The sequence below is a fragment of the Vespa mandarinia genome, chromosome 19, assembly GCF_050613455.1.
Source record: "Vespa mandarinia isolate Hongniang chromosome 19, ASM5061345v1, whole genome shotgun sequence".
In the NCBI taxonomy this organism is placed as follows: domain Eukaryota; kingdom Metazoa; phylum Arthropoda; class Insecta; order Hymenoptera; family Vespidae; genus Vespa; species Vespa mandarinia.
The window spans coordinates 3,618,644-3,637,126 of NC_140828.1; the positions used below are offsets into that span (position 1 = coordinate 3,618,644).

At 33.4% G+C, this 18,483-nt stretch overlaps 5 protein-coding genes across 24 annotated transcripts in view; 4 read left to right on the forward strand and 1 right to left on the reverse strand.

Moving 5' to 3' along the window:
* LOC118449282 (uncharacterized) overlaps positions 1–6,376 on the reverse strand; it is a 41,029-nt gene extending 34,653 nt beyond the window's left edge. For 5 of the 11 annotated variants that reach the window (XM_085662837.1, XM_035883668.2, XM_035883669.2 and 2 more), the window contains exons 1-2: positions 5,127–6,375; positions 575–1,518 (exon numbers count right to left, since the gene is read on the reverse strand). In XM_085662837.1, coding sequence (XP_085518963.1) covers positions 575–603 — 29 coding nt within the window. In that variant the 5' untranslated portion in view covers positions 604–1,518; positions 5,127–6,375. The other 6 variants (XM_085662839.1, XM_035883675.2, XM_035883666.2 and 3 more) reach the window with 5 other exon arrangements.
* Positions 6,377–6,978: 602 nt separating this feature from the next.
* LOC118449293 (uncharacterized) lies at positions 6,979–11,873 on the forward strand. 9 transcript variants are annotated; one of them, XM_085662849.1, is made up of 5 exons: positions 6,979–7,131; positions 7,198–7,290; positions 7,552–7,732; positions 7,802–8,026; positions 10,845–11,018. In XM_085662849.1, exons 3-5 carry the CDS (start codon positions 7,651–7,653, stop codon positions 10,865–10,867), a joined length of 330 nt encoding a protein of 109 aa, XP_085518975.1. In that variant the 5' UTR covers positions 6,979–7,131; positions 7,198–7,290; positions 7,552–7,650; the 3' UTR covers positions 10,868–11,018. The 9 variants fall into 9 exon arrangements, with proteins under 9 accessions (XP_085518975.1, XP_085518974.1, XP_085518977.1 ...); XM_085662848.1 differs by having other exon boundaries at positions 6,980–7,131; positions 7,198–7,346; XM_085662851.1 differs by having other exon boundaries at positions 6,990–7,342; positions 7,630–7,732.
* On the forward strand, positions 7,885–13,465 carry LOC118449292 (uncharacterized). Its single transcript, XM_035883695.2, has 3 exons — positions 7,885–8,026; positions 12,823–12,952; positions 13,023–13,465. The coding sequence occupies exons 2-3, from the start codon at positions 12,835–12,837 to the stop codon at positions 13,457–13,459; spliced, it is 555 nt and encodes a 184-aa protein (XP_035739588.1). The 5' UTR covers positions 7,885–8,026; positions 12,823–12,834; the 3' UTR covers positions 13,460–13,465.
* Positions 9,041–10,577, forward strand: LOC118449291 (uncharacterized). The gene is made up of 2 exons (XM_035883694.2): positions 9,041–9,977; positions 10,051–10,577. Exons 1-2 carry the CDS (start codon positions 9,485–9,487, stop codon positions 10,374–10,376), a joined length of 819 nt encoding a protein of 272 aa, XP_035739587.1. The 5' UTR covers positions 9,041–9,484; the 3' UTR covers positions 10,377–10,577.
* Positions 13,466–13,841: 376 nt separating the features above from the next.
* Positions 13,842–15,851, forward strand: LOC118449289 (tubulin alpha chain). 2 transcript variants are annotated; one of them, XM_085662843.1, is made up of 6 exons: positions 13,842–14,035; positions 14,100–14,344; positions 14,429–14,656; positions 14,728–14,986; positions 15,060–15,212; positions 15,281–15,851. In XM_085662843.1, exons 1-6 carry the CDS (start codon positions 13,865–13,867, stop codon positions 15,536–15,538), a joined length of 1,314 nt encoding a protein of 437 aa, XP_085518969.1. In that variant the 5' UTR covers positions 13,842–13,864; the 3' UTR covers positions 15,539–15,851. The 2 variants fall into 2 exon arrangements, with proteins under 2 accessions (XP_085518969.1, XP_035739586.2); XM_035883693.2 differs by having other exon boundaries at positions 13,842–14,038; positions 15,281–15,847.
* The last annotated feature ends 2,632 nt before the right edge of the window (positions 15,852–18,483 follow it).

Below are 18,483 nucleotides of genomic sequence, written 5' to 3' on the forward strand. Positions count from 1 at the left end.
CTCTCCTCCCTCTTCCTCTGCCCCATCCCCAATCCAAAGAAGCGCAGTATTACTCGTCATCGAATAAAATTTCTTCAGCTAATAATGCTCCTCCTTGTAAAGAAAGAAAGAGAGAGAGAGAGAGAGAGAGAGAGAGAGAAAAAAGAGAGATAGAAATGCTATGAGCATGGCCCGTGCCTTTCTTCTCGATGACGAATCAACGAATTTCGCGTTTCCACGTTTAATGTAGGGGAGGAGAAGCAAGAGAGAGAAGAGAATAAAGTAACGTAGAAGGAGTGGAAGTCGTTTTGATTCGCGCACGCAAATTCGATGCAACGACGTACGATCCGAATCGTAACTCGTTATATAACATCACGGCGTGAACGATAAAGGCTAAAGAAGATGTTTTGGCCGTCTCGATTTCACGCTGCTTCCAATTTTCAAATTCACTCTCTACATATCTCGGCGGAAAGAAGAATCATCAAATCGAGATGATCGATGCTTTTCGGGCCTAACATCGAACTAGCATCCGAAATAGCAACAATGATTTAAGAATATGAGGAAAAAAGGAAAAAGAAAAATGGACAAAACTTACCCTGCATTTTCAGCCGTAGCAATGGACATGTGCCTCCTCTCATGGAGAATAGGCGCGGCGTCGCATTGCCGGGGAAGATCCGTGCGAAATGTCTGAAAATCCAAAGACACCTCTGCCAAACAAGTCACGTTAAGAGAAAGATGCACGAGTTCACCGAACTCACAAGGAACGATGATTTTTCTCTATGTATATTCACCGAATAAGAAAAAAAAGAAAAAAGGAAGAGGAGGAAGAAGAAAAAGAAGAAAGAAAGCAAAACGAAACGGAACGGAACAGAACGAAACGAAACGAAACGAAAATAATAATAGCCGAAGAAAATAATAGCGAGCACAAGTTTTCACCAAACTACTTTCTTCCGAAGCACTTCCGAAATTGGAGTTTTTCTCTCTCTTCGTTCACGATTCGTCGTAAAACGAGGCCTATCGCTTTCTCGTTGGCCTCTTGTTTATCGAAGTTCACCAGTATCCTTCTTCTTCTCCTTCTTTTTCTCTTCGTCTTCTTCGTCTCGATGAGAAATGAAGATGATACGAGAGCAGTAGTAGTAGTCGGTACGACTTTCACGGGAATCGTGATATCTAACGTTTTTAAACGACGAAACGACGTCCACGACGTCAACGACGTCAACGACGTCAACGACGTCAACGACGAGGACGAGGACGGCAAAGCCGGAGACGACCTCCTCCCCGTCTTCCTCCTTCTCCTCAATTTCTTTTTCTCTACACGAGCAAGATAGCCCGATCGAATTCCTCTTCTTCTTCTTCGCCACTCCCGTAACATTCAGTTTGAACATAATTTTCAATCGTCGAACTCCTCGACGACGACGCGACCGTCCTCCACCCTCCTCCACCTCCACCTCCACCTTTATCACTTTTTCCCTTATACTCCTCACAGTTATAATTCTCTCGTGTTGATTGTACGAAACCTTAACGATTCGTCGATCGGTTCTAAAATATAAGAGAAAACATTTATTAGTCGAAATTTATTTGATATTTTTTTAAGCATAATAAAAACCATATCTTTCTTTTCTATTCTAAATGTACTGGGTTGGCCAATACGCATTCAAATTTTCAATAACTTTTAGATAAATAAAGAGATGTAACACGAATGAATCGTGGAATGCAACGAATCACATGCAGTGAATTCCAGCGATGCAATCAAATATCACGTATGTGTGAGAAAAGTAGAAAATATATGATACTTTTACAATGACTCAAAGAAAGAGAAGAAAAGAAAAACGCTATATAATATAGCTTTTATAAATTATATACTCCGCGCATTTTTTTCCATCTTTTTATCTTATTTTTAATCATCTTTTCGCCATAAACCATTCTCGTTATTGTACTCGTTATTATATATATATATATATAATCAAAAAATTTCTTCGTGACAATTTACAAATCATAAATATTATATCTTTTCTCAATACACTCGTATAATAATTTTATTGCTATTTTCGCATAAAAAGGAAACGAACAAAGTAAATAAATATCAGTAGGTATAAATCAGAAATGATTCTAAATATTATCCAATATTATTCGCTCTCTTCGTCGTATAAATATTATTAATAGTGATAATCAATATCGATATATCCCCGTAAGTGTATGTGTAAAGGTGGGGGGGGGGGGCGAGCACTATCTTGAAAAAAAAAAAAGAAAAATTTCCTAGAAAACTGCATCTTATATAAAAAAAAAAATCCTTTGACGTAGTCTTTCTCGTGACACTGAAAAACCTTACTTCCTCATTTTCTATTTTAATTAATTACTCAACGAAGAGATTATAGATAAATCTAGTCCCATGATACTGATATTGCATGTATATGCAAATACTATACTACATTGCTACTTAAAAATTACAAAACATATTTTGTTTGAAATATTAAATTTAAAATGTTGACAAATTTTTAATTAATCTTTGATTCGTATCCAAAGTTTTATAGTTTTACGCATTACTCCATTATATCCACGTGGTATGAGTAGGTTATTTCAAAGAAACAAGCATCTCTTTACCAAAGAAACGTAGTTACGATAAGAAATTATTATCTGTCAGATAGCGCATTGTTAATCCGAATGCCCTCGTTTATCGACCTCGAGTCATCTAAAATCGATATATATATATATATATATATATATATATATATATATATATATGTATATATGTATATATATACATACACGTATGCACACAAACATCATACATATTTGTGTGCGTGTATTGCAAAGCGATGCGTTTGTTTAAAAATGATCAAAAAATTGCCTTTTAAGCATAGAATTTAGATACGTGAAGAATGATGCCTATCCACGAAATAGACGTTATCGTTCTGAACTCGTTACGACTCGAGGGATTTCGGAAAGTAGGCCATTTATTGCTCTATCGCAACAACGATGACCCGAATTCGAATCTTTACATGACTGAAGCTGGCAACATTTCGTCTTGATTATTTATTCAAGCATTCGAAAAATTCCTCTATAACATCATGTAACTTTAACACTACAATTCTACACCATCCCTTTCACAAATATTATCGATATTATAATTATTATAGTAACTGAAGTTAATCGAATTAACTCAGTTGTCTTTCTTTGCTTATTATTGTAAAATCAAATTGATTAAAAATAACAATCAATAGTCTTTCTTTTTTCTTCAGGAACCTCTCAAATTGGCAGATTTGGTATTGTGTGTGTGTGTTTGTGTGTGTAAGCGTACATATTACTCTCTTATAAGATATTTTTATATTTTTATATAAAACTATAGAATATACTTATTGGCCAATCCAATACTATACTATTATACAGAAACAAAATACTATATTAAATGCTGACGATACCGACATCATTAATAAAGTTTCACATTAAATAATTTTTGATTTAGACGCGCAAAGAGAGAAATTGATTATAAAGGGTAAACAATGTAAAATAATTATGTAAGATCTTTGACAACAAAGAGAATATAAGGTAATTGTAACGATGATGAATCGTTATCTACAGATAAAAGAGAATCTCTTGAAAAGAAACGTCTCGAGTGACACGAGTGTAGTCAACGTTCTCTTGTAATAATCGCACGCACAGCGATCCATCGAAATTCGAGTCGCTTTTCGAAGTCTCGCGAACGAGCGAGAGAACAAACGAACGAAGAAATGAACGAACGAACGAACGTCTCGTGACGCGCCTCTTCGTTTGCAAACTTATATATGTATCTCGTAACGTTAACGCGCGGGGCATGCGCATTGGGCCGTGCGAAGGTGGCTATGTTCTTCGATTCTACGAAGCTCGTCTCGCCGAAGGGGCGAGGAGTGGGGTGAGGTGAGGTGGGGTGGGCTAGGAGGAGAGGGCCCGCAGAAAAAGAGAGGAGAGAGAATCGTCGCGCGCATACTTTTTCTCGAAGATTTTGGATCTCTTTCTTGTCATTTAAATCGAATAATATTCTCGTGTATTCTTTATTAAAACGTCACATAATCGCAACAGTTTCTTTTTTGAAATGTTCTCACCTATACTTGTTTGGTTTATTTAAATCTAATATTACTCAGGTTTGAAATTACAACATCACATAACCTCAAAGGTTTCTCATTCGGAGCATTCTCATGTGTATCCGCATTTGGAATTTAAATCGAATGTATTACGATTTCTCAGTTACAATGTCACCTAACCTCGTTTCTCCTTTGAAATATTTTCATGCCTATGGTATAAAGTCAATTCAAAGATACAAACAAAATGAATTATTATTATATATTCGAATTATTATAATTATTATTAAAATGATTATTATTCTTTTTTTTTTCTTTACCTTCTTTTAAAAACTTGCTTGATATCTTTCTAGCTACGCTGGAAACTTAACCAAGTTGACAACTTGTAAAAAGAAAAAGAGAGGTTATGCGTAGGATTTGTCTTTAGAAATCCAAATCATGATAAATTATTAGGAAAGAGATTGAAAGAATAAGGATTGATACACTTTAACGACGTATCGAATAACATATGACATTACGATAATATCGAGGAGAACAAAAATTGCTTCTCACCGACGTAGGTGCCCGTCGATATCGGGAAAAGGGATCGTTCTTCCATGTCAGGAGGAGACGACACCTCCCCGAGAGTTTTTCTCACATATACACACGCGCGCGCGCGCACGCACTCTCTCTCTTTCTCTCTCTCTCTCTTTCTCTCTCTCTCTCTCTCACTGTCTACTTGGTCGGAAAACGTCTCTACGTATACAAGCCACTAATACGAGCGGACCTTACCGACGAGAAAAAGGAAAACACGCGCGACAACACAGGACGCAAGAGCAACCAAAAAAGAAAGAAAAGAGATGACGTTGATAATCTTTCTCGCTCGTTTACGACTCAAAGACAACACTCGTCGTCCGATGGAAAGGCCATTTTCCTGTTATATCGTAACGGACGCACGCGTAAATATCGGCCTCTATCGACTACGGACGACAACGACGACAATGTCGTACACTCTCCTCTTCTTCGATTATCGCACACACGCGAAATAACGCACACTTCGGACAATTTATACGCGAAAACGAACAAATTCTTCTATCTTTCGTTTCCTCTTACCGAAAGAACAATGTTTCTTCTAAAATCTCCAATCGTCGAGTCTTTTCGGCACGTTCTTAAATACGTCTCTCGTTAGTTTCTTCGTTTTTGAGGCTCTTCTACGTCCGCCTTTAACGCCAAGAACGACAGAACGAATCGTATAGGTTGCAACAGTTTTCTGTAGAAAAGCACAGCGGGGCGCCACGAGACGCGACCGCGGCTCTCCTTTTCGCGCTCTCCCCTCCACTCTCGATACCAGCACGGTAAAGACTTCCCCCACTCAAAACACTCTTAGTCATTCTATCTCTCTTTCTCCTGTTCTCGAGCACACCACACGCGAGCACGTACACACACCGTATGCGCACTGTGTCGAACTGCTGCGCTACTGCCGCTGTTCCGTGTCGTTCTTACTCAACGATTAATTTTAAAGAACTTATCTCTTCTATCTCGTGGAAGCTCGAAATATAGACATCCTAAATAGAGAGGCGTCGCCCAACCGCTTTCAGCCTCAACGAAGAAAAGAGAAGTTCTAGCGAACGAACCTTCGCCTTTCTCTCGTCGTCTCGAGCCCGCCCATGTCTGTCTGTCTGTCTGTCTGTCTGTTTGTCTGTATCTCTCTCTCTCTCTTTTTCTCTCTCGATGGATGAGAAAAAGATATGCGTCTTTGATCTCTCCTTCTCTCCTTCGTTTTCTTCCCGTCGATAGCCTTCGTCGTATCTCCTTTCTTATCGTTCTCGTCTTCCTTCTCACCCCTCCACGCCCTTCGTTTTCTTTCGTCTATCACTCGGTGCTACCGTACAATTTTCCCTGCCTCTCTCTCTTTTTATCTCCGTGCGCAGCACGATCCCATACGCGCTCTCTACGATCGCTGCGCGGCACGGCACAGCGCGGCGCGGCGTGTTGAGTATGTGTCGGCAATGTATAGGTGTGCGCGAGTGCGCAAACTCTAGTGCTGTGTGTGCACTTGATTAGCCGTGTCTGACGTCACGGAACGGTTACATTGCTCGCGATTGTCACACACACTCGACTGAGAGGCACCACCGTCGTACGAGCGAGCATAGATTTTCGTTCACAAAACCGTTATATCTCTTCGAGGCGAAAACTTGGAATGATAGGGTACGCGCGCCCCCCGCGCACCTCCAATGCGATCTATTATACACAAGGAAATTATCGCTTTCCGCGTAGAAAACGAATTGCCTTCGCGAAAAACGCGGCCGGGCTCGCACGCGCAAACCACTCGCGGTATTCGTGAAACAACTGAGTACACGCAACACACTATTCTCCTGCCTATACGAAAGGTATACCATCAGGTGGCGACACTATGCGATCTCCGCACGATCCTCGACGAATATGATTCGACCCACGAAAATGCACGATTTTTAACGAGAACGAACGATTCTTCCTCCTTGGTCATTACCAAGTGCATAAATTTCGTGTATCGAGACATTTAATTCGAGTTAGGAAGAAAGGATACATTTCTACGTATAACATCCTAATAAATTATTTTATATAATTAGAGCAGTTTTATTTTATAAACCTCATATCTTTCTATATTCTCCCTATATTCTCTCTATAATCTTCTCGAACGATTTTAAATGCTTTTGCTCGAAAGTAACTTTGCAGTTGATTTTCATTGGTCCGATAATTTCTCGCTTAACCAATCAAAATTCGTTGGTGTATCGACCCTCCTAGAGACCTCTGACGACCTTAAATATTGTTATTTTTTTTCTTTCTAACCCCTGTTAAATAATATAGTTCGAATTAGCTGTCTTAATACGATTTAACGTATATATGATTAAATTCTATACAATCTATAAAAATATATCTTCCAGTTTTTAGCTCACTGATATCTAATACGTCACAAAGTCGCTTGTCCAAATGTTTATTATTTTTATATTCAAAATTGGCGCTCTTGGAAAGTAAACTCTTGTTCGTGCATCTATTACTTTTAGCAAGACGCATATACCATATACACATAGAAAAAGAATACTTTTCTTATATATAAACGCGTAGGAGAAAATTAAAGGTACCAGCGTGAAGTACGATCCTCAAGTACATCTAATGGAATTATTCTTAATACTCAATATTCCAGATTATATCCAATATAAGAGTATGAAGCTCTGATTAAAAAATTTATTAAGAAATTACGCTCTTACGCTGTTTGTGAAAAGTGAAAGTTTCGCAAGTGAGAAACGTTTCGTGTTTTCAGTTTATTACGAAACACTTTTAAATATAGCGTATGTAAGCAAATTAATTAATGATTAAGATTTTAAACGAGCGGAAGTAAATATTGATTCTACTAATAAATTACATCCGCTACTTGGAAAATATTCGTTTAGAATTAGTATTCATTATTTAGTGAATTTTCTTACAAGAGACGGTACTTTAAATTTTCTATTACATGACGTATGTCGAAGCTCCAAATTTTTACTATTCTATGTTTCAGCGAACTAAAGTATCTAAACATTCGTTAAAGTATTATATGGAAAAGTTAATGTATAGAAATAATTAAACGTGTCTCTAGCATTCGCTTTAATCATCACAGATGCCATACATTCTAGTGCGTGGTAATTTAGCTTCGTACGGTCACAGATATCCGTGGAGAGTTCTAGTATCAGGACTCAAAGGTAATGCTTTATACTCCAATTGTTTTTCGAATGGCAGAAGAAACCAATTCGATAGATTATTTTTTCTAGCATCGGACATAGAACAACTTACTCGCTTTGCTTCTGGAGGATATTGCGACGATTTTACGATAGTCTATTTACAACATCCTTGTGTAATATTAACTGCTCTGGAGGTTCTTGGATATAAGGTTGTCGCTTCTTCTAGTACTAGCATCAAACAAGACTACAATGAATATATGTGGACTATGAGAAAAGATTTCTCAGAACCTGAACCTGAACTTGTCATAAAAACACGTAAGTTTTATCAATAGATTCATTTCTATGAATTTTTATTAATCGACTTTATAAGTTATAAAGTCGATAACTTTGGCAAAGTAACAAATGTATTATATGTATGTGTCAATCAAATAACATGTATTGTCGAAAAATTGAAAAAGAGGTTAGAAACAATTATTATAGATTCTCTTAAATATTAGAAACTTAGTGACACATTAAAAGACAATGTTACGTACGTATGAGATAATATTTGACGTTCGGAGCTTGCAAGTAAAACTACTCGTTGTAATAACAGTAAAAATAATATTCATTTGTATATACAAACGCATAAACCTTTTCTGATCGGGCTGACATTGTTGTTCGTCCAGACCGGTACGAAAAATAAAAATCTAATGGTTTGCTGAATCATCAATACTTTTCAAACGACACTCCCTATTGATGTTTCTACAAAATTTGATAAAAATTTCAATCTTGATTTAATTAAAGTGTCTCTTTTCAAGTGGCTGCTCATCAAAAGTACAATCAATGACAAAACATCGGTTGTAAATTTAAAACGATCGAGCGAATGATTACTTACCATTTTCTATCTTATCTGGACTAATAAAGATAAAGTAAAAAGTCTCCTTTTATATACTTTCTTGACGATAAAATGATACATCTGTCATTTTTCATTGGTTTTATAATTGATATAAAAAGTATTACGTGTCACGTAACAACGTGATACAAATGAAAGTAAAATAATTAATTTATCCGTAACTTTGATCGAAAGAGCAATCGTATTTTTTAAGATTGTCGATAATTAAAAATTTCTTTTGTGCATTTTTTTCGTTCGATATGAACTTACTTCATTCCGTACTTAAACAGTACACGGTCTACAATACGTGTGTGTGTGTGTGTGTGTTGTGTATAGAGTATTGAACAAAATTTGATTCGTGAGTGCGATGCGTCATTTGTCGGATGAATTCATTGATTGAGAAAAGTGCAATTAATGTGAAAATGGATAGAAGTGGAAACGAAAAACAACAGGTATGATCACGCACCATCCTTCATCTTCTTCACATTATTTCAATTTGAAATTGTAGACTCTGCGATCGATAAGACGAATTACGTACATATGTTTATGCGCTAAACGCTATTTACATACGTAGAGGGAAAAAGTGTAAACTTGTTCGTTTTAACTTCATACAATTCATATAATTCTATGTCATTTATCGTTTATTTGCAATATCAACAAAATTTAGAAAGAATATATTTTGTTTATCTTTCATAACAAGTAGAATGACTCGTAGTTGAATATTACCAAGTCAAAGAACGATAAGAATCTTCGATTATAAAACTCTTATTAAAAAGTTATCGTTTTTATAATCATTGATGTTTCGAGTTTATTAATGAAGAAATATTGTCGATCGATTTCGTTATATCGAAAATTTAAATGTTTTACGCTAACGGTTAATAATAAAGTTTAATCGAATCGAAATGGTGAAAAAATGTGGTATTGTGTGGAACTATTACAACAAAAAAGTGGATGGCTCTCAAGTCATCGCTTTTTGTAAATTTTGTGATCATTCATATATACAAAACGCAGCGCGTATGGAAAGACATTTGGAACGTTGTCTAAAGTGTCCAGTAGAGGTTAGACGACAATTTATACAATTAAGAAACGATAAGAGAAACAAAACAAATATTCTTGATATTAAAATTAATGACAAGCAACGAAAGCAAGAATCTTCGTTAGAACATGTTACCGACATGGAATTGGAAGATCTAGATGATTGGCATTATAAAAATCGGTATTACATAGATGAAATATCAGAAACGATTCAACAGTGCGATGCAAAAATGGTGATAGATTCTAAGGATAAATCACGGACAAGCCACGATCCTAATGTTCAAAGTATCAAAGGTGATAGAAATGCGACAATAAGAACTAGGGACGCGAATCAGACTGACACAGAGATGGCTAAAATTGGTAATTTCAAAACATTAGATATTATAAAATAAATTATTACGATGCAAATGTTTATTTTTAAATGCTTTCGTAGGTGGATCTGAAGAATCTAAAAGTACCATTCGTCATAAGAAATCTCTACCTACCAGAAGAATTTCACGATGGCCATTCCTTTCTATTCGTGGTGCCGGATATTCGCCCCTACAAAGCAAAATATATCAAGAACAATTGTTGGAAAGTCAGGCGTTAAGAAAAATAGCCGAACTGGAGTTACGCCGTAAAACTTTGGAATTGGAAAAATTTCAATGGGAATTTGAAAGAGACAAAGCTCAAAGTGAAATACGTTGGGCTTATGAAATGCGAATGATGCAACTACAAGAGGAGCATGAAAAGAAAATGTTTGACCAAAACAAAAATTGAGGATAAATACTCTTATCCATTAATAAGATAATGCGACTTGTTTTATCTTTCTCGATTATAAAATATTCTTACGAATTGTGAACATGCATTCCCTGGTTATTTATAGAACTCTTCAATTATGACAGTCGACTGCTTTGGATATTCTATAATATTAAAGATAAAAAAAATTATATTACAACTAAATGAAATGTTTGTAAAAAAAAAAAAAAAAAAAAAAACAAAATAAATAAATAAATAAATAAATAAATAAATGAATAAATAAAAAAAAGAAAAAAAAATAAAAGAAACACATTGATCTTATTAGATTCATGTTATATCTCGTACAAATGCATATGTATATAATAATTTGATCGTCTCTGCATAAAAACATATAAAGAAAAAAGAAGACATAGAAACATCCACTTTCATTATTTTCTCGTCGCATCTGTCATCTTTAGTCTCGTAAGCATTGTAATTATTTTCTTCTAGAAGGAAAAGATGGCGAAGTCTAACGAAAGTTGTATCGACACCATGGCGGAACCAGTCAGTGTAATGCCTGAAAAATGGGTTAACACCGCAACGAGCGAAACTTTTTATTACGTTGGTGTAAGAGGATCGCCGTATGCAACTGAATCATCTGTTTTTGAATTATCTCCGGACGAACTCTTGGCACTTACTAAACGTTTTCAAAGCTCTGCTTCGACGGTGGTCAATGGCGCTCTAATCAAAGGTTCATCCAAAATTTTTTATATTAAAGAATAAAGTTTATAAACTTATTTCAATTCGTTTTGTTTTAAATTTATGGTTAAACTCAAATGCATCGATTAGCTTGCTTTTTCTGAATAAATAATTAAAAAACATTATAACAAACTTATTGTTGACAATTTCTTTTAGGACGACCCTTTTCGGTTATTAATGCTCTAGCCGAATTAGGCTATCGAGTTATTTGTAGTACCGGAGAAGCTGAAATTCTTTGGACGCTGCAACGGGAGGTTTAATTTTTCTAAAGTATTGTATTTGTAGTAAAGAATATGCACATATATAAAGATATACACCAGTAGTTTGTGCGTAATATATAATATTAATCTGCGCAATCATCAAAGAGGATCCTAGAACAATTATCTATTCTTTATTTTATGGACTAATGGATGATCGTTCGCTTTTTATTTTTTACGTTTGCCGATTATTAGTCTCTAACAATTTATCATTATAAGCGTTAAATAATAAATGCGTACGGACCAAATATAACGAATCGTTATTTGTAAAAAATACATTCGATTAGTAACTATTTTTTAGTAACTACTTTAGTAATTATTTTATTGGATTATACAAGGATAGATACTTTTTATACATTTTCTTATGAAAAGAAAGAAAAAAAAAACTGCAGAGTTTAGCATATTTTCATAATTCGCTAAATATACAGAATGGAATTGTTAAACGACTGTACAACGATGCCTATGTATGATATTACAACGTAAAAAGAATATTATGTAGTTTTTTAGGCACGTTAAATTGAACCCAACACATTAACACGTTTTCCAATAAAACTAGCAATCTAGGAAGAGAAACTATCCGAATTTTTCTATACAATTAGCAGCCGAGCATATTTTAGATTTTTTAGATCATATTAAACAAGGCGAACATTCATTCAAAAAAAAATCAAAATGAGTAAATTTTGTGTCCAAATATAATGGATTCTCGATAGTTAAGAAATTAAATAAAATAGTGACGGTTTCTCTCTTCGCTTTATCATTTGAAGAATAAAAAAGTTTTATTGTTAACATTGAAATAATGTTTAGCAAATTTATAAATTTTTTATCAATATATAGAAGAAAATTGAAAGTATTTTAAGTAACATATTTACAATGTTCATCGATGTATCAGTTTTTATCGTTATTATAATAATGATTTCTCCTGTGAAGTGATCATTTGTCGATATTTAAAAAATGTTCCTTCAACCGAAAATGGATATTTCAAAATCTAATTTTGTGATTTATCGTCCTAACAAATGAGCACGAACTACTAAATGATTTATTGTATTATTACACAAACCACGTGGTTTATATTTAAGTTTCCTTTTTTTTCCGTATTAGTATTATTATATTATATTATATTATATTAATTATATTATATTATATTATATTATATTATATTATATTATATTAATTATATTATATTATATTATATTATATTCATATACCATTCATTCTATGGAATTTTGCATTTTAAGATCTATGTATTCTATTCTTTATAGAAGAGATTAAATCGTACGTGTATACATATATAAAAGTATTCGTATTTTTTCACAAACGAGAAAGAGAAAGAAAGAGAGAGAAATAGAGAGAGTTATTTGTTTTATTAGAATGTATATTATTATTATTTATATGCATTCAAGTTAATATCATTATCCTAAATAACTTAGCGCGATTGAAGCGTGTCGATTAAAAAATCTTCTAATGAGTTACAGATTGAAGATAAAATGGCGAAAGAACATGAACATGAAAGAGATGTAAACTCCTGTTGCAGTTTATCCGTCAACTTGAGTGTTAGTCAATCTTTGTCCGAGATTGAATTCGAGCGAGGGATATGGTATGCTGGTGAGTTGTCCAAAAATATTATTTCAATAAATTTCGATTTGATATTTGATATTTTTCGTTTCTTTTTCAGCTCAATACAACGACAAGGACAAAGTAGAAAGATTTTTAAAAAAGGGAATTTCGGCGGATATCGAAGACTCCGCTGGATACACTGCTCTTCATTATGCAGCACGAAATGGATATTATCAGATCTGCGAGATGTTGTTGCAATATGGAGCTAACGTAAACGCTAGAACGCGTTGCGGGCAAGCAACTGCTCTTCATAGAGCAGCTACACAAGGACACGATCGCGTCGTTGAATCTTTATTAAAGTACGGTGCTAATGCAAATTTAAAGGATGCTGATGGTTATACCGCTCTGCACAGAGCTCTTATTGGTGCTCGCGTGTCCATTTGTAAAAGTTTGATTCCGCATTCGGATCTGTCTATCGTCGATAATAAAAATCGTACCGTGAAACAATTGGCTGACGAATACTGCAATGACATCGTCTCGCTTTTATTTTCATAATCTTAATAAAAATGCTTTTATCTTATGTCATCAATTATTTTCATGTTAAAAATAATCGATTAATGTAAACAAATCGTCTATTCTTCGATATCTTATTGAACAATAGGATTAGACTTCAATACTGATCTCATCATCAGCTGTCACGTCAGCTGTCACAATGATGAACGTAACATTAAAAAACGAATAAAGTACAATAGACGTCGTTGAAGAAATCTTCTCGGCAAATCTTCAAAATTCTCTTAAATGTCGCTCGTACATTAGCTGTGTTCTCCTCCGCTTCCATTTCTCTCTCCCTCTCTCTCCTTTTCTTTCTCTCTATTTCTCTTTTTTTCTAATGTTATTACAAAACTTAATTTCAAAAACTATCAAAAAAAACTTGAGAGAAATGAAAAGTAAATTAAAAGAATGAATACGACCGGCGAAGTGGTCACTATTTTCATTGGTCAAGCTGGAACTCAAGTGGCAAACGCTTGTTGGGAATTATTTTGTCTTGAACATGGTCTCAGACCTGATGGTTTTTTTCAACATGGATACAGACCCATCGATGAATGTTATTACACATTCTTTGGTCCGACTGTGGTGAGAAATTCATTAGTTTAAGGAATAAAATTAGAATATGATCTATGAAAATTATCCTTAGACAGGAAAATTCACACCCCGTACTGTGATAGTGGATTTAGAACCAAGTGTGGTCGACGAGATTAGAACTGGTGTTTATAGAAATCTCTTTAATCCATTATCATTGATAACTGGCAAGGAAGATGCAGCGAATAATTTTGCAAGAGGATATTACTCGATCGGTGAAGAGATAAAAGATCTCGTTTTAGATCGTATTCGAATCATCTGCGAAGCTTGTTCTCGATTAACCGGCTTCATTGTCTTCAGGTAAAATCCGAATTTTACTTACTATATTTCTGTTAATTTCCTATCATTAACGAGACCAAAGATGATAAATTATTTACTTTTTAGATCCTTTGGCGGTGGCACTGGTAGCGGCTTAACGACTTTGTTGCTGGAAAATCTTAACATAGACTATGGGAAAAAATTAAAATTGGATTTCGCAATTTATCCAGCACCAAATATATCCACAGCTATCGTCGAACCTTATAATTCCATATTGACGACTCATGGGACTCTAGATCACGAGGATTGTTGTTTCGTCGTTGACAACGAAGCTTTGTACGATATTTGTGCGAGGTTCGAATTTTCTATGTAGCAATTGTCTCAATATATGAGATATCTTTTTTATTCATTTATTACATTCGTAGGAATCTGAACGTGGAAAATCCGACTTATACGAATCTCAACCGATTGCAAGCTCAGGTAATATCGAGCATCACAGCGTCGATGAGATTCGAAGGTTCGGTCAATGTCAGCTTAGAGGAGTTGCAGACAAATTTAGTACCTTATCCAAGAATTCATTTCCCCTTGGTAACGTATGCTCCTATAACTACACCTGAAAGAGCAATGAACACGGTGATGTCAGTTCAACGAATTACATACGATTGCTTCGAGCCTGCTAATCAAGTAAACATAACTAGATTAGATTTGGACAAGATAGAACGAAATTATCTTACTCATCTCTATCGCTCGATCTTAGATGGTTAAGTGCGATCCCCGTACGGGTACTTATATGAGTTGCTGTCTACTTTATCGCGGTGACGTAAGTCCGAGTGACGTTAATAGGACCATCGCTAGTTTGAAGGGTAAAAAGTTTATACGATTCGTTAGTTGGAGTCCAGTAGGATTCAAGGTAAAGTCAAGAATGATCGTTGATTCAATTTAGGATAGAATTTAAACTAATCGTCTCTATTATTTTAGGTAGGAATCAATTATCAACCATCCACGACGGTTCCTGGCGGTGATTTGGCTCAATCGAATAGAACTGTAGCAATGTTATGTAACAACACAGCAATTCGACACGCTTGGATTAGAATTGCACGGAAATTTGACTTGATGTATCAGAAAAGGGCTTTTGTTCATCACTATGTCGGTGAAGGTATGGAAGAGAAAGTCTTCCAAGAGGCTATAAACGATACAGCTACCCTCGTCGATGATTACAAAGAAGTCGAATTATGACGTATTGAACGCTTGAAATTTGATAATTTAGATTTTCGAAAGATTCTCTAGAAATTGTAAATTGAAATAAAATTTTGAGATTCATTAACAATTCTTTATAATTGTAAATTTTCTAATTATTCTTCTCAGAATCTCATTAATATTGATAAATTTTAACAATTTATAATAATTATTTATGAAACCTCCATAAAGAAATCTTAAATATTTTAGTATATTGAACATTCTATAGACTTTCTAGATCTATGTGATATCATAAAAGTTCCTAAAATGGACCTAATTATAAATTATTTTATAATTAATAATCAAGACGTGTTAATATTAATATATATATATATATATATATATATTACTTATTAAAACTATAATTTATTTCACTCTTTTGATTATTAACTATAGACATTTTGCATCTTCCATATATTCTATAAACTCTCAAAAATAATATAAGACCGTAAAAATTAATAATAATAGTATTAATAATAGTATTCGGGTTGTTTGTGTGTGAATATGCCTATCCTATAATCGACCGCCATATTGTCGCAAAAATGCTTGATTTGTTGATTTGTAATGAAATTACATTTTTATTAAATATTATATTACAGTATTAATAAACATTACATTATTAAAACAAAATCGATATAATAATTTAGTACCGGTCCTTACGCTAGATAACATCAAAAACATTTAAAATGTCAGAGGTGTCTATTCCTTTACCGCCCTTTTGTCAATTCGGAACAATCTTTTATTTGTATGAAAATTGATGATTTATGTTTATTGTTAAACATGTAATAGATTTTTGTAAGAAAAATGACATTTTTCAAAAATCTAAAAAGATTTTTAAAATCCGTGATACCGGAATAACATGACACTCACCGAAAATTCTGACTTCTAACGTAGTAACTCGCACGCTAAATCTCATCTTTGTTCTTAAGAGCTATGTGATAATTAACGGAATATACTTTTTTTTTAAATATTACCTCATCGTACTACGAGTACATTGTAGATTATTTAAACAATTATAAAATCGTCGGATCACTAAAATGATTAAATGTCAGTTATACGAAAACAAAATGTTTTTTCGGAATACGAAAGGAAAATAATATGATAACTCGCACGATCAATCTATTGTAATGTTCCTTCTTGTGACATTCAATCGACAAAGGCTGAAAAAAAATTATTGTATATATGACACATCTTATAATCTATGTGATGTATCGGAGTATATTATTGTTTAATTATCTCTTGATTGATATGATGTAGAAGTTCGTGAAATGTTGCTTGACTAATTATTTTATAAATAATTACTGTGATATATTAATATAAATTAACACTGATTAAATTTACACAATTTCCAGGAATAAATTATAAATATTTAGACGCTTAAAATGTTCTATAAACTATTAGAAATAATATAAGCCTATAAAAGTTAATAAGGAATTATTAATAATTAAGAAATAAATTATTAAAATTTGTCGTATACATGAATGTATTCTGTGTATATATATAGTACTTAAAATTAGCCATCAATTTCTCGCCAAATATCTTAAATTTCTAATGGGAACGCAGAACGATAGTGGAGGTCGATCGCTAACTTAGATGTTATTGGCTGTGATATTAGATGGAATAAATCTCAGCGCTAAATTTGAATCAGTACAGAGAGACATTATCTGGATTGATAAAGTAAGAATAATAATAAAAATTGTCACATTTAAATGTTCCTAATTTTCTATAAACTCGTTGGAATAATATAATATCATAAAAGTTTATAAACGTACCTAATAATTAACTATTTCATAAATAATCTCCGGGACATATTAACCTAGATACATATTACTGATTAAGATATAATTTATTTAATTTACAATAATAAATTACAAATATTTAGATGCTAGAAATGTTCTACGGATTTTCAGGAATTATATAAGCTCATAAAAGTTAATAAAGAAGTCTTAATAATAAAGAAAATATTTATCAAGATTTAACGTATATATCAATGTATTCTGATACTGTGTGTAATTATGACACACATAAGTACCCAACATCCATGCATACAGCTAAAATTAGATATTATATTGCCGCAAAAATTTCAGATTCTTAATAGGAACACAGAACGATAGTGGAGGTCGATCTCTAAATGAAATCTATTGGCTGTCACACTATATGGAGAAAGTCTCAGCGCCAAATTTGAATTAGTATCATGAGAATTAGTATCATTAGTATCACTAGATTAATGAATAAAAAAACTAGTTAGTAATGAAATATTAATTAATTATTATACACTCCTCGATTATTTTATATCATTTTAGATACGATATAGAATATTTTTAGCAATGAAATGTTTTACATATTGTCTATTTCATTTTCTGTATTCGTTCATTTGTCAGATATTCTATATAACCATATCATAATAAAAAACACATAATTAACACATAATTAAAATATTTTATAATTATTTTCTATGGCATTTCATTTATTATTATTATTTTCTGTTTATCCTATGTGAAAGTTTTCCTATGATAATGTCTAAGCATCTGTAGATAAAGCCAGTCTTCAAATCGAAAGATTTTAATTGAGTATAAAATGGAATTACTCTTTACTAAAGATATTTCAAAATTTTATAAACTTTAAATCTTGTTCTAAATATTTTTATGTCGCAAGTCTCCTGTATTATTTCAATTATGTAACAGTTAAAAAATGTCCTCATTGCCATATTCTTTGATGTTGCCCATTAAATATACGACATACTTCGTCAGAAATTTTACATTTTTTTATATGTTATTTGCATATATCGTTATAGCAGGTATTGAATACTTATTAATGTTATTATGCATTGGTTTGTTTTAACACGTTGCCACAAATGACGGCTATAGCCGTCCGATTGTCGACGATATGTAGGCAAATGACGGCTATAGCTGTCTTGTACATGACGACTGACGCTCAATTTCATA